The sequence below is a fragment of the Gavia stellata genome, chromosome 10 (genome assembly GCF_030936135.1).
Source record: "Gavia stellata isolate bGavSte3 chromosome 10, bGavSte3.hap2, whole genome shotgun sequence".
NCBI classification, from domain to species: Eukaryota; Metazoa; Chordata; class Aves; order Gaviiformes; family Gaviidae; genus Gavia; species Gavia stellata.
Window position 1 is genome coordinate 16,968,953 of NC_082603.1, and position 13,909 is coordinate 16,982,861.

At 39.4% G+C, this 13,909-nt stretch overlaps 1 protein-coding gene across 1 annotated transcript in view; it reads left to right on the forward strand.

Annotated features, from left to right (window-relative positions):
* The window catches only part of ARHGAP29 (Rho GTPase activating protein 29), a 50,483-nt gene that overhangs the window by 16,113 nt on the left and 20,461 nt on the right, over positions 1-13,909 (forward strand). The window contains exon 2 of the mRNA XM_059821790.1: positions 6,298-6,441. Coding sequence (XP_059677773.1) covers positions 6,298-6,441 — 144 coding nt within the window. The remainder of the gene's footprint in view (positions 1-6,297; positions 6,442-13,909) is intronic.

A 13,909-nucleotide genomic window follows, 5' to 3' on the forward strand; every position in this document is an offset into this window, starting at 1 on the left:
TGTTCTCGCCACCACCCTGCAAGACTACTCTGTCTGGCTTCTCCCTTTCTCCTGAAGGCGATTGGGATTTACACAGGAGATGTGAAGTGGTACTTAAAACCAGAACTGAGGCTCCTGTATTTCAGTGGAAGTAAAAAGGAAGCTGAAATACACACTCCTCAGCTAATCCCAGGAAAGTTGCAATTTACAAAGGGACTTCTCCAAATGGGGGCTAGACCTAGGGAGGGTGATGGTTAGTTTCTGCTGCTGGCTATGACCCAGTGGCTTTCTACACAACTGACATTTAAGTGTTCTCATCCAGTTGCATTTATTCATCTTAAACTAGCAGTAGCATCCATAGAGTGAGTTAGTTCATGGTAGACACTTATCAAAGACAAGGCATTTAATAGTGTTTGTGAGAGTAGATGGAGAAACTGTGTAAAAATACAAGTTACCTTGTTTATAGTAAGATTTTCACAACAAGTGAGATGAGTTTATATATATTCTCCCCCACCCCATAGTTGAAAGACTGGTCTAGGTATGTAAACTTGTGGCTGTAGAGAGTATGCATGGCAGGTTGTTCCATGCTGTATATTTTTCACTGTGTGTAACATTCTTGAAAGCGGTTGAATGCATGAAGTAAATAATCACGTCTTTCTACTTGTAAAAAGCTTCTGATGGAAAGCAGGACCTTATTAGATGGTGTGAATTAAAATATTTGCTTTGAAAGTCTCATATGTAATCTGACTTAAAGAATTTTTCAGCGATGTGTTACTTTTCAGTTAGTTAATCTAAATCAATACCCTATCTTTTCATCGGTGTGAAGAACTTTAGTTCTAAACAAACTTTTAGCCATGGTGAAACAATAGTTCTATTAGTAGTTCCCTTTCTCTTATGACTGGTGGAAATTGGGTAGTAGAGGGAGAGACTGCTGCTGTTAGAAAGCGTTAATGTTCTAGGTGGACAAGTGGTAAGCAGAATGGTGCATGCATCTTCTGTATGGGTCTGAACAGCGTTGTAGGATATGCAGTGGCCCTGGAGGGGAAAAATTGTATATTAGCCTGTATTTAAATTTGTCCTGGCAAACATTTGAAATAAACAGCTTCAGAAATAAATCAGGTCAGACAAAAGAATACCAGCCAACTGACACAGCAGTGCCTTTCCTGACTGCATGTATTGTGACCAGCTCTGACTTGGCAGGGAGGGTGACTGGTGCTAACAAGCTTGATGAGCACATTTTGTTTTGTTTTGCATGAACAGAATCCATCGCTGTAAGGCCATGCTAATTTTAGCATGGCCTTACATGCAAATATTTTTAAAATATTTGCTAATATTTACTAAACAAAGGCTTCCTGTTGAAAAATACCGAAAATTATAAAATAGGTAGCTTATGCTGGTTTTACATTAAATATGGATGAGTGGTTATAAAATGTGGTGACCAAAACCATTCAGGAATGGGATGCTAATGACAACAGTGTGCTTCTGAGATGGCTTGGCTAAACACTGACAGGCTTCCCAGCTGCTTTGTTATATGGTTCTTGTGCATTAGGTTTGTCAGCTTTGAATACATGCTTTTTCACCCTATTCTTTCTCCGCTTCTCCTACAGAGTATACTTTAGTGTGGTTGACTTTACGTTTTGGAAGAGCTTGTTTTCAGCTGATGTAAATGACTGTTTAAACCCCAATGAAAAGATTCACAGATATGCTACTAAGCTCTCTCCAAGCCTTCCCCCCCTCCCTCCCCCCCCCCAGCTTTAAGAGCTCTGGATTTTTTTTCTTTTGGGAGATACAGGGCTGACTGATTCTTCTAGGAGATTCCAGGATACTGTAGTTACCTAAGCAAACAGCTGGACTCATGTGCCCTGAGAGGTCCTCTGTGCTGCAGAATCACTGGCAGTTGCAGTCCTCTCTGGTCCTGAGTACTAACTAGTCTTCTACAGTATTGCAATTCACATTACTAAGCTTGAGAGATTTTTAAACCCGATATAGCATCCATTGGTGGAGGAATTTCCCGCTTGAATTCACGTAGATAAATGTATACAGTGAGACAACGGACAGAAAAAACCTGAAAGTAAGTATTAATTTTTATGACTGCTTAGGTCAGATTGAGTTGCTGCAGGAACTTGTTGGGGACACATTTCCTCTTGCATTCTGTTCACTGTAAATAGCATTACCTCTACCGTTGTTTTTGTCTCTTAGCCATTTTCAGACTCCGCAGTATTAAAACTGTGTTCCTATGAATCTGGCGTTTTTAGTTTGGTTTACTACCTGAGGTTTATAAATCTGTCCTGAACAGGAAATCTCTGTTTTAGTGTCTGTTTGGTGAGTATCAGTTGCTGAATGCTGTGTATGCCATATAGTTGTGGTTCCTGATGGCTTGTGCCCCCACTCCTCCCCAAGCACCACTTGTGTCACAGACCTTTTGTCTTCTGGAGGCACAGAAACAATGTTTCAGATATTTTGTAAACAAATAATACAGCAATGGAATACAAAGAAATCTCAGTTGGGTGTAGCCAGACATTTGCTTTTGAGAATACAAATAACTAATCTCATGCTTCAATGCATTAGTGATAGTGTTCTCTTGGATGATATGATAAACATCTAATTCAACTCAGCAGTTGTTTTCAACTTGCATTTCCCTTTGAAGCTTACTGCTTGAAGACTTGAAGAGGCTTGTGTCCCTTAAGGTTTTTTTTCTCTCTCTTCTTCCCTCCCACTTATTTTGCTTTTTTCCCCAACTCTGTTAGTCTGGTAAGATATTATCAAATCATAATACTAAGAAACTGCATTTTGGGATCAGATATGCTTTAATTAGCCTTCTGTATGATTTTTTTTTTTTGCCTTGACCTAACCTGTAAGGAACCTCAAGAGGCTGTTTTATCCTGTAACAACAAGCCTGTAGTTGTGGGTCACACTGAACTCCACAGAATAATTCATGCAGTTTGTCATATGCCTGTGATGCACTCTCTTCCTGAGGACTCTCAGATAGGGAGTAACCTTTAGATTGGTTTGGCTGCTTTCCTGTCTTGTTTCCCCTCCCCATTAGGGGTCCAAAAGTCAACCCACCATGTTGCCAGAAGGACCTGGTGTGGGTATGTGCATGGGTATTCCTGATCGCACGATTAGGAGCTCTTTTCTCTCCAGCCACAAGTGGACATCAGTGCTTCAGGAGACAGGAACACCTTTACCTTGGCTAGGCAAGAGATGCACTTCTGGTCAAATGGTGCACTTGTGCAGACCATCTCTGGTCAGTTGACCATAATATTAATGCCCTTCATGTGAGGACTGCATATATTCTGGTTAGACAGAGGCAGCTGATGGGGAAGGTTTGTGGCGTATAGCCTGCAAATGACTCTAATAAAAGCCCATCTGTCCCAGTCCTGCTAATAGGATTGTGGAATACTTGTCTGCCTCTGGAGGTTTGTAAGAAGACCTGAGACGCTACCTCCATAGACTACCTCCTCCTTAAGTATTTCAAAACTTAAGTCCACACACTAGACATGTTTCTTAATGAACTAATTGGAATTACCTTTAACTGCCTAATATCCTATTTCCTGAAAATAACATGTTACTGTAATTTTCAGATACATTTCCTTTGTCTAATCCACTTTGGGTTTGTGGGCATCACTACAACTCTGCTGTCTTTCCTTTTCCCTATTGCCTTTGCCTGCAGCTGCCCAGGAGTCCTGAAAGCATTTATTCTTGCATTGCTGGAGTACAATGGAGGCTTTGATGGATTAAAGTCTGAAGGGACCATTAAAATTATCTGTTTTCATTTTGACAGCTATAGAATTTCTCCAGGTGTTAGAAGGTGGCAATGGCCATGCTGCCTCAGACTAAGCTTTGTCTAACTCAGTGTCTGCCAAAAGTGAATAGCTAGAGAAAAGTAAAAATTGTTAAGTTGGATGTATGTGATACCTCTCCCATCCTCTGAACTCCTTCTGCTTAGGGGAGGTCTTGAGCTGTTGCAGGTTACATTGTTTGTTCTAGTACAATGCTTAGTAGTTCAGTAGATTAAAGAGTGGAGTAGTTGAGTGAAAAGAAGTTGTGGAGGCCGGTTGAAAGGAATTAAATGAATGCCAAGACAGCAGGTCTGTAAGCAGTTACTGAAGTGCATGGGAACAACTGTGGTGCTGCAGCTGTGGGTGCTGGGGGACTGGACTGCAGAAAGCGGCCAGAAATGCTTGTCCCCTAAGCATCATTGCCCACTGCTGTGTAAGGTATAGGCCAGCCAGACCCATGGCCTGACTTGGTTAAGGTATTTATTGTCTCATTAGTAACCCACAGGGAAACTTAGAAGAGCTTGTCCAGTCTCTCCTTGTTTCCATGTGAACTTCTTGTGTCAATGCTGTGTTTTGGCAAGAAACTTCACAGGTCTATTGCATGAAGAATCACCCTTTTCTGTTTTGAATCTGGTTCCTGCTTGCTCTATTTAATCATCTGAGGTGTGTCATATTTAACTGAAAGACACTGGTAAGCGATTGATTCTACCCACTATTTTCATGCCTTTCATGATTTTCTAATGTTCTTTCATATTCCTTATAAATCATTTCTTATCCAAGGTCCCAGCTTCTGCTGTTGTTGCTTGCATGGAAACTGCTTCGAGCCTGGATTGCTTTCCCCGTTAAGTTCCAAACTCTGAGCTATAGTATGCCTTTAGATAAATGTGTGTTTGCTACTTCTGCTACTAATGTGTATGAACTGAATCATAGCCATACTTATTACCAGCTTCTTGACATATTTTTTTTTTGCCTTTGTGGTGTTTGAGTCCTCGGTTAAAAACCATTACGTATACATGTAAATGAAGATAAAGCCACAACTATGTTTCTTTAATAAATTACATAGAGCTTTCTTAATTTGCTGCTGTGTAAGATGGGTTTTCCTAGACTTCTGTGTGTCCTGTTACGGATAGAGCTTCCTACTCCCCTCCAGCAGGAAAAAACACCCAAAGTGCCAGTGAATGGTAGATAAACTTTTTGCCTTAGTCCGCTTCCTGAATCAAGGTTTTTCCTTTGACCATGTATAAGCTAGTCTGAGTTGGAAAAAAAATCTCCTGATATTTGACATCTAGGGAGATAAAGCCTGAAGCACAGTGGTCCTTAGGCTTGCTTTTGCACTTGATACAATTGAGTGTAATTTGTATGTAGTTCCCCCACCTACCCACCTGACGGTAGTGATATACTGTACTGATGTGTCACGTTGTACTTTGTTGATTCCTTAGAAAAATTTAGGTGCCTCTAGCCTAAATATAATGTTTTACAGCCAGAATAAAATGGCTGAGCTTTGAAACTGTTCTCTGAGTAACTCTGGATCAATTTGCACTGTACTGTAATTGTCTATATTGACCTGTTTGTTATCATGGCCATAGACAACACAGAACTGCCTTTCCTTTTTGCTCAGTGGGGAAGTGAGTCAGCTTGTATTAGATCCTCTTTTTCTTTTTCATAAGCTAGACTTTCCTGAATTTGAAAGCTTTTTACCACAACTTGCAACGCAGCACTCTAGTGCATGTGAAACTTTAATTCCGTGCACCAGCACCTCTTCTGTAACAGAACGGAAGAGCTTGTGGTTTAACCTGTGCCATGTATGCAACAAGAACTATTTTTTTAAAAAATAGAGGCGGGGGGGTGGGATTTAGGAGTGCATAGCAAGAGGCATGTGCGGTAAAAACCATCACCCCATATGTGTGCTTGTCTGAGAATTCTTAATTCTTCTGATTAGGCCTAATTCCACAAAATAATTTAGGTGTTCAACTTTATCAGGACTGACATGCTTAAAGACAGACCTTTGTAGATCTAGGCTTGTATACTAAAGATGCTTAAGACTTGACTGACACTTGGGTTAAAAGCTAGCCAACATTTGCCAAAAATTTTTAATTCTATGAATATACAGAAATGGTGTTGAAGTTGTATCAGGTGAAGAAATACCTAATGAGCAATCCAAATCTGCTTTTGTTGATACTCTTTTCTTTGATATATATAACTATCAAAATGGTGGTTGATGAAATTACATGAGAAAAAGAAGATGGTTTAATTCAGAAACTTCAGGGTATTGGTATAGAGTCCTTTTGTCCTTTTTTAAGTATACTTGCTTACCTTTGGCAGAGAAATGAGTTTGTATGTAAATGGCATACAACATGGCATTTGCCAACAGTTTACTTGCAAGCATAACTCTTTTTTTAACAATTTCTTTGTTCTAAGCAGGCCCGGCTTCCATATGGCTTAGACTTCAGTGCAGCTGAATACCATCAAAGTGGTTTGTAATGTGATTGGGCATTAATTCAGTGTTTTACTGTAGTTTCTCATTTACTTTTTTCAGAAAATCAAGATGGCCTGCATCAGATAGTACACGAACGCCTGGGGGAGTTGCTACGTGTTTTAAAAGCAGTGATAAATAAACATCAGACTCTGAACTCGGTTGATATTCTTAGTGCTGCAGGAACAGTTATTGCAAAAGTAAAAGGTAAGGAATTACTTACTACCTTTCATATTATTGGAAGTTTGTAATTAGTTAGTTGATTGACTCTGGCTTGGAGTTATAGGATTCTATATATGCAGAAGAAACAGTGGGTTTTTTTAAGAGTAATACCTTAACACTTGTTCAAAAATACCTTTTCTAAGTGAAAAGTAATATTGAATAGTTTGTGCTCCTGTTGATATAATAAAATTCTGCTTGTAGGAAGCTAGCTGCAAACCTACACCGAATTCCAAAAGCATAAGCTTTTGATCTTGAGCTTTTCTTTACCTGTGTATCGCATAATAATACCACAGAATAATAAACCTTGCATTTATCCACTTATTAGAGATTTGACAAAAATCTTTGCTTAATTGTGTGAATTTGTAGGGGTGGTGTTGTATTTGCATCAAGTGAAGAAACGTCTAAATGAACATTCCAAATCTGAATGGCCTAACACTTAGTTATAAATTCCACTAACAGATCATAAGCATGGTGAAGGTGTTAAAAACAACAAAAAAAGCCTTGCAGACATATGTGTTAATACTTTCTATTGCTGGCTTTTGCTGCCGCAGTTCTCTGCGTGTTGGACGAATGCAAATGGTGAAGCACACAATTGCTTCAGCCCCATAAACCAGAGCTCTTTATTCTCTGTGTAGCCTTTGACTGTAGCTCTCCCTACTCTGGATTAAGTCCAGTGTATTACTGTGGATTACAGTTTCTTCATGTGGCATGGAGAATGGTTTGAGTAGGGTTAGATGTCCACCTCTTGCCTGTGTTAAATCACGTGGAACATCTTCCTTCAGAGATGCATAATTTAGTTTTTCTCCTTGTTCTAGGGTTTTTCCCCTTGTTTCCTAATTATCTTAGTATGTCTGAAGATACACTGCTGATTCATAAAGTAGGAATATCAGTTAAAATGTTAATGTGTTTAGCTGCCTGATTCCTATATCCTGGATTCTTCCTGTTGATATATAGTTTTGCCAGTTTGTTTGATCTTGGCAAGTACTAGCAGCCCACTTTGCATTTTCTTCCTGCTACGTGTAGAGTTTCCTATAGATCTGTCCCTGGTGTTTGAAATGATCACAGGATTATAACTCTGCGACTTCTGAAGTTGCTTTAGAGAATTGTACAAAACAGTAGAAATGCAGAGGGTCTCCCTGAGAGGTTGCAGTTTGTCTTGTTGATCTCTAAGAGTTAAGTACACATGTACAATGGTAATCAGATATTTACACATGAGAACAGGTTAAATGTTTAGTGAATGTAATTCTACATCCACCTTAGCCAAGCTGTTTCCATGCTTAAGTGCTATGGTAAAATTACTGTGTGTCTTCCACTTTCCCCTAATTTCAGTGGACACGGGACAATGTTCAACTGCTCTGTCTTTAATTTAAGAAAAGTTGGGGAGAACTGACTTAAGGTATGCAAGTAAATCAAATTACATTAACCTCTGCTAAATCATGTTTCCAAAAACTATTGCAATAATCTCTATCCTCTCTGGACTACGTAGTTTATCAAGGTTGTTCTTGATATGCAACGCCCCAAATTGATCATTGTCTATACTGTCCAAGTTTACCGTTACAGAGTTAAAGCAGTAGAATTACTTTCCTTGTCTCACATGGTAGCATTGTTGATTGATTTCATAATTATGTTGGCCATTTTGTCAATTCTTGTGTTCGATTTAAAGTTCAATTTGAAGTCCATGATAAGTCCAAGGTCACTTTCTGTAGTTCTAGTGCTGAACCAGTTTTCCAGATCTAGATTTATGTATTCTCCCTCCTATCTTTGTACCTCTGAAGTGGAGAATTAAGCACTTTGTTGAATTACATAATTCATTCCTCCAGAGCACTTGCAGCCTTCTGAATTTGATGCCATATGTATTTGTTTTCTCTTCTTGGTGCACACTGTTCCATCATACAGTTTCAATAGCACTGAACCCTGGGCAGATGCATTGGTGTTTCATACATTTTCTTATATGCATCTGTTTCTGCCTGGTTTGAGTATCTGTTCTTTGAATAGTTATTTTAGGATTCGTTCAATTCTCTTGATAGTGAGCAGAAGAAATAACTGTAGTACTAACCCTTTGTCACAATAGTCACAAATACTTTTTAGTGTGCCCTGTCCTGTCCCCCCCCCCCCCAATTTTAGTTCATATAATTAATATGTTTGCACTTGAAATAAACTAACTACTAACATTTGCGTTGTAGAGTTCACTCACTGTTAATATATTGAGTTTATGAGGAGCTACAGTCATGGAGGGATTGCATTATTTTCTGTATGGAAAGAAAAACTACTGTTAGGAAAGCACTGTGCATATTGTAGAATTACAGACTTTTGGAAGTAACTCCACTATTTACTGTTGTAAGAATGCCACTTGAAACAAAAGCAGTACAGTCATGTCTTCCAGTTTTCTGTCAAATGTGTTCAAGTGGGTCAAGTTGTAAGACAATATTTTAGGTACATCTGAAAACAGCCATAGCTCACTTGAACTACCTTGAATATGATGTTGTATGATGAGAAACCTCTCAAAGAAAAAAAGGCATGAAAGGAGTTGATTTTGTTATGGTAACAGTCTTTGTCCTGGAGCTGGAACTGAGCTCAAGTTTTGACTTTTTTTCCCCTCTTGGTTACATTAGCCTGTGAATAATTTTCTCATTGGCAATGGTTTGACAGTACTGAAAATCTAGCTTTAGGACTCCTGCTACAGGACCCAAAGTACAGTGATGACATGGTGCACAGGGCTGATCTGATATAAATGTGTTCTTCCAGCTTGAATAAATAGGTAAAAAGTGTTTTCTGATGGAATAAAAGAGTATGGCATGCAACTGCTGTTCATAGCATTCTCTCTAATTTCTCATTGAGTTATTCATCTGCCTCATAAGCAGCATATGTTCTGGACCTAGAACAGAGAGGCTGGTGTAAACTGTCTGGCTGTTCTTTGGCTAAACCAAACACAAACTTGCTCTGTGGTGGATCATAGTTCCTGTGATCCAGTGCTGTGTGACCTGGCCTCACAGAGTTCCCAAGTTAATTGCAAGGAAAGGGAGCTCCAGATCACACTAAAGAAGGTGGTCTGCGTCAGTCCTGCCTCAATATTTGTAGCCTTTGATACAAACAAGTACTTTCATATGAAGACTTTGGTAATGCCTATCGGTGTTTGCTCAGCCATGTATCATATTCCTCATGTGTCCGGAGATGGAAATGGGGAGTTACAGGGCTTCAGCTCTTTCTGACTGGTACTTCAGTCCTACTTCTCTGAGAACAGCAAAACCTTTGCTGTATGAAAGTGGCCTACCTCCCCCCGGCATAACCTCTAGTAAATGTGAAGGCAGTTTGTCTTTAGCACTTATTTGGTTTTTACAGCTGGTTTTTGTGTGAGGATCTTACTGCTCCATGTTTGTATTCAAACTGAAGTGTATGACTGCTGGAACTGAGGAAGCTGAAGTAAAAATACAGCATGTTACGGTGAATTGTAAGCATATCAGACCTCAGGTTTGCTTACAGTGGCCTGTCAGTAACACATGCGGTCACAGGTTTTCAGCCGTGGTTATTTTACTAGAAGTAATGTAACTTCTGAATAAACAGGAAGCTACAAGAGTGTGAGGAGCTGGTAGGACAGAACCCGTATCCTTTTTTCTCTGTCTTCCCAGGCTGTGTTAATGTGACATTATGAAAGAAGGTCATCTGACTCATCTGTTTCTTGTCATTGGAGGACAGAACTATAAAAAGACGTGGAAGCACTCTGTATCTGTAGTCAGATTTATGACTAGGAAGAAGATTAACCTGGTATGGAAAATTTCTGATGTTTATTTAGGAGAGGATGAAATAGAAACAAGCTGGGATTTACACGTGATTTCCCTGCCCCCCTTCAGAAATAGAAGCGTAACTGGTTTAGGTTCTAGAAAGACCTTTTTGAATCTTTGCGTAATGCCAGGGTTTCAAATCTAGTTTGTACTTGGAACTTCATATAGGGGCAAATGGTTATTTTAACAAATGACTGCCTTTGCTCTTAATGAAATCAACTATAGGAACTTCGGAACCAGTGACTGTCAGTGACTCTGGCTTGTGAAGTGTTCTCGAAAGTATGACAGGTTGCACTGTGATTTAACTGTAGTATTCAGTGCAGACAGATCACCCACTTTAATTCACTGCAAGTGGGAATATTTTGAATGCTAGCAAAAATTAGAGTCTTTCACTGAATCACAGTGGTTGGAAGAGACCTGTAAGATCATCAAGTCCAACCATCAACGAACACCACCATGCCCATTAAACCATGACCCACAATGCCTTGTCCACACATTCCTTGAACACCTCCAGTGATGGTGACTCCACCGCTTCCCTGGGCAGCTTGTTCCAGTGTTTCACCAATGCTTGTACCCTTCCTTCAAGCCTCTCGGTTGTTTCTCAGGTCTTTCAGTGGGAATGATATGAATGTGCTTGTAGTTCTGCTTTGGATGTGTAATGCTTTTCCTTTTAGACAGATTGAAGGAAAAACTAGCTATAGCATGTTATCTTAATCTTGCTACAGAGAATGATGTTTGGCAGAACAGATAATGTCAGACTTCTACCATTTTTAGACTAAGGTTGCAGGAAAATGTAGGGGAAAACTTGATTTCTCTGGTTAATTTTGGACATGACATGGTTCACCATGCCTCTTTGCTCTTCTACTTACATATGCTTACTCAAGTGATTTGTGAAGAGTGTCTTTTAAATGACACCTCACTTGACCTGGAATCACTGAGACTTACTGAAGCATCTTGCCCGGAACCTGTTTAGACTCCTATTTTTGGAAGCCACTTCCCAGTCTGGCATGCCATCGTACTGAGTGGGAAAATAACAACTATGAGCATCTTTAAATAGTTGATGGTCCCAGCGTATATGGTGCTCCTGATCCTATGCTGAATTCAAGTTGTACTGTTCTTTTGCTCTAAATTGCACCTTTTGACTTAACTGAATCACTAGAATGAACGCAGATTCCTGGTAAAGTTGAAAATTGCACTTGTCTTACACAAATTCCCTTTTAGGTGTGTTTGGTTTTTTCTAATAGTTCTGCATCAAAGTTAAATACCTCTAGCAAGATGAAGTAATTTCAATTTTGTTGGCGTATGTGTGATGTAAATTCAAAGCAAAATTTATTATGGAGGGAGTAGGAAACAGTTCCTCAAACCTGTCTTGCTGGCATCCAGCTAAAGTTGGTGAGGCTGCTGAACTTGGTAGTAGGTACAGGCTGGTAAAATTATATGGCACGGGGAACTAAAAGTAGAACAGTGGGGCCTCTCTGGCTGTAAGATCCCAAGAATACTCTTCTGCCTCTTTCCAGTCTGCATATTACTGCTCTTTACTCAGGTTCCTCTCCCTATTTTTTTTACATGTGTTTAAAGATGAGAGGTAATAACAAGCAGTATTACAAGTCTTCGTTTTGGGAGAGGAAGTGGTTTATTGGTCTTGGTTGCTTTTTTGTTTGCTTGGGTAGTGGTTTTGTTTTTGAAATAGTTCTGAAAGGTTCTTGAAAGTATTGTTGGGAGTTTCAGGACAGAAAATTCATTGCAAAGGTATTCAGTTCCAACAAGTCAACCGGTTGCTTACTGCTTAAAAGTCAGCTAATAAAGTATGGATTGAAGATGCATTCCTGTCTAAGGAAATAGATGGTGGTGTTTACTGTATCTGTCTATCAGGTATGAGAAAATTGACCTGCAAAGAGTAAATTCTGCAAGCTGGTGTAGTTAGACTTGTCCAGGCTCTGCAGACAGTTGGCAAGGTAGCTTTGCTGCGGCCAGTCCTGCACGTGTCTATGGGGAGAGGGAAGGAGGAAGCAAGCGAACTCCTGCAGACTCCGGCATGGCTATGTCCCCTGGGTTTCCTGGGCTGTGCTGTCTTGATTTGACTAGAAGGGGACAAGAGAGCATCACAGAAGCTTGTGTGCTGTGCTGTGGTTGCTGTGAGCTGTCTAACCATCATCTTTTAAAGGCCTTAGTTGCATTTTGGTCTTGACAGCTGACAGCCTGTTCTTCATGGTTTCAGAAGCATTGCTCAAATGTCCTCAGGTGCTGCTTCAGGTCCTGCGATTATGGCTTCCAAAACTTCCATGGCTGTTGCTGATTCCCCAGCCTGTTCTGTGCTTGATTCAGAAAGCTTTTGATGGCATGACCCATGAGTTGAAACTGCAGTGTCTTGCAGCATTTTGATGAGGTTGCCAGACCCACCTCAGTTTGAAGACAGCTTTGCTACCTTTGGAAATATAGATCACTTTAATGCAAGCTAAGCTTGCATTTCAGGTACCGGATTCCAGATTTTAATGTATTGTTATCATAGGATTTTTTTTTAAGGTTTGTTATGTGCTGTCTTACTTAAAAGTGTTGTTAAGTTGTACACTTGCTTTGAAATCTGTAGAACTATAGATAGATAGCTGTCATTTCCAGACATGGAAAGATTACTATAGTTCATTGTTGTCAGTAGCTATTGTGTGCAGTCAGGATGTCCTGGGGAAAGAGCTTGCATGGTTTAAAGTTGATGTTAAGTACATCAGCATTCCAGTGGTAGAAAGCTAGAAGAAAGCTGCTTGTATTGCACTGAATTACTAAGAGCTTGGACTAACCTTTTTTGAGATAAGTGGTAATTTTGAAAAATTTGAGATTGGTTATTCCGTTTGTGATGGATCCTGAGAAGAAAGGATTTCTCTGGTATATAAAGTGTAAAGCTTAACAAAACTCTTCCTGGAACAGGAAGGCAGAAACAGACGGCGTTTCTTTAGGGAGAGGCTATCTATATTAATGTCTCATTAGCAAAGTGAAGAAAGTGCCCTTTCTCTGAAGACACTGCAGCTAATGGATATACAAATGTTTCAGTGGTAAGTGCTTTGAATGTATAGACAGTTTTTGTTGGTTCCTTTTAATTTTGAAACAGTTTGCATTTCATGCTGGAACTCAAATGATTTTTCCAGTCATTAGTGGCTGGTAATCAATAGATCTCATAGTAACTCTTGTTACTTAATGATTTGGAATGCCAAGTTTGGATTTATAAGCAGCGTTATCTCTGGAAAATGAATGTTTTCAACTAACCTGAATTGAAAAGAAATAAAGAAATCCACTGCTATTTACAAAGTTGTTAAAAAAAGTTATCATCTGTGGAGCTTTATTGAGTCTCATTTCAAACAAAGGTGCCAGAGGCTTTTTTTTATGTAATTACGAAGTGTAGAAGAATGAAGAGGTAAGAGAAGCCCTAATTTAGCAGTGAACTGTGGCAATAGAGACTGTTAATATATCTGTAATATGTGGCAGGTTTTTTTGCTCTAGGCTTATTACAACACCTTCTTCCAGATCTGCAAGTAATTGTGAAAATAGCCCATGAGAAGAATACATATTTTCCATAATAGTTTTGTATAGAAATAGTTGTTATAAAAATGTTGATCAGGTCTGTTGGCATGCTGTGTGAAAAAAGGAATGGATTCAACTGTGTTAATTTACTAGTTAAAAACTTT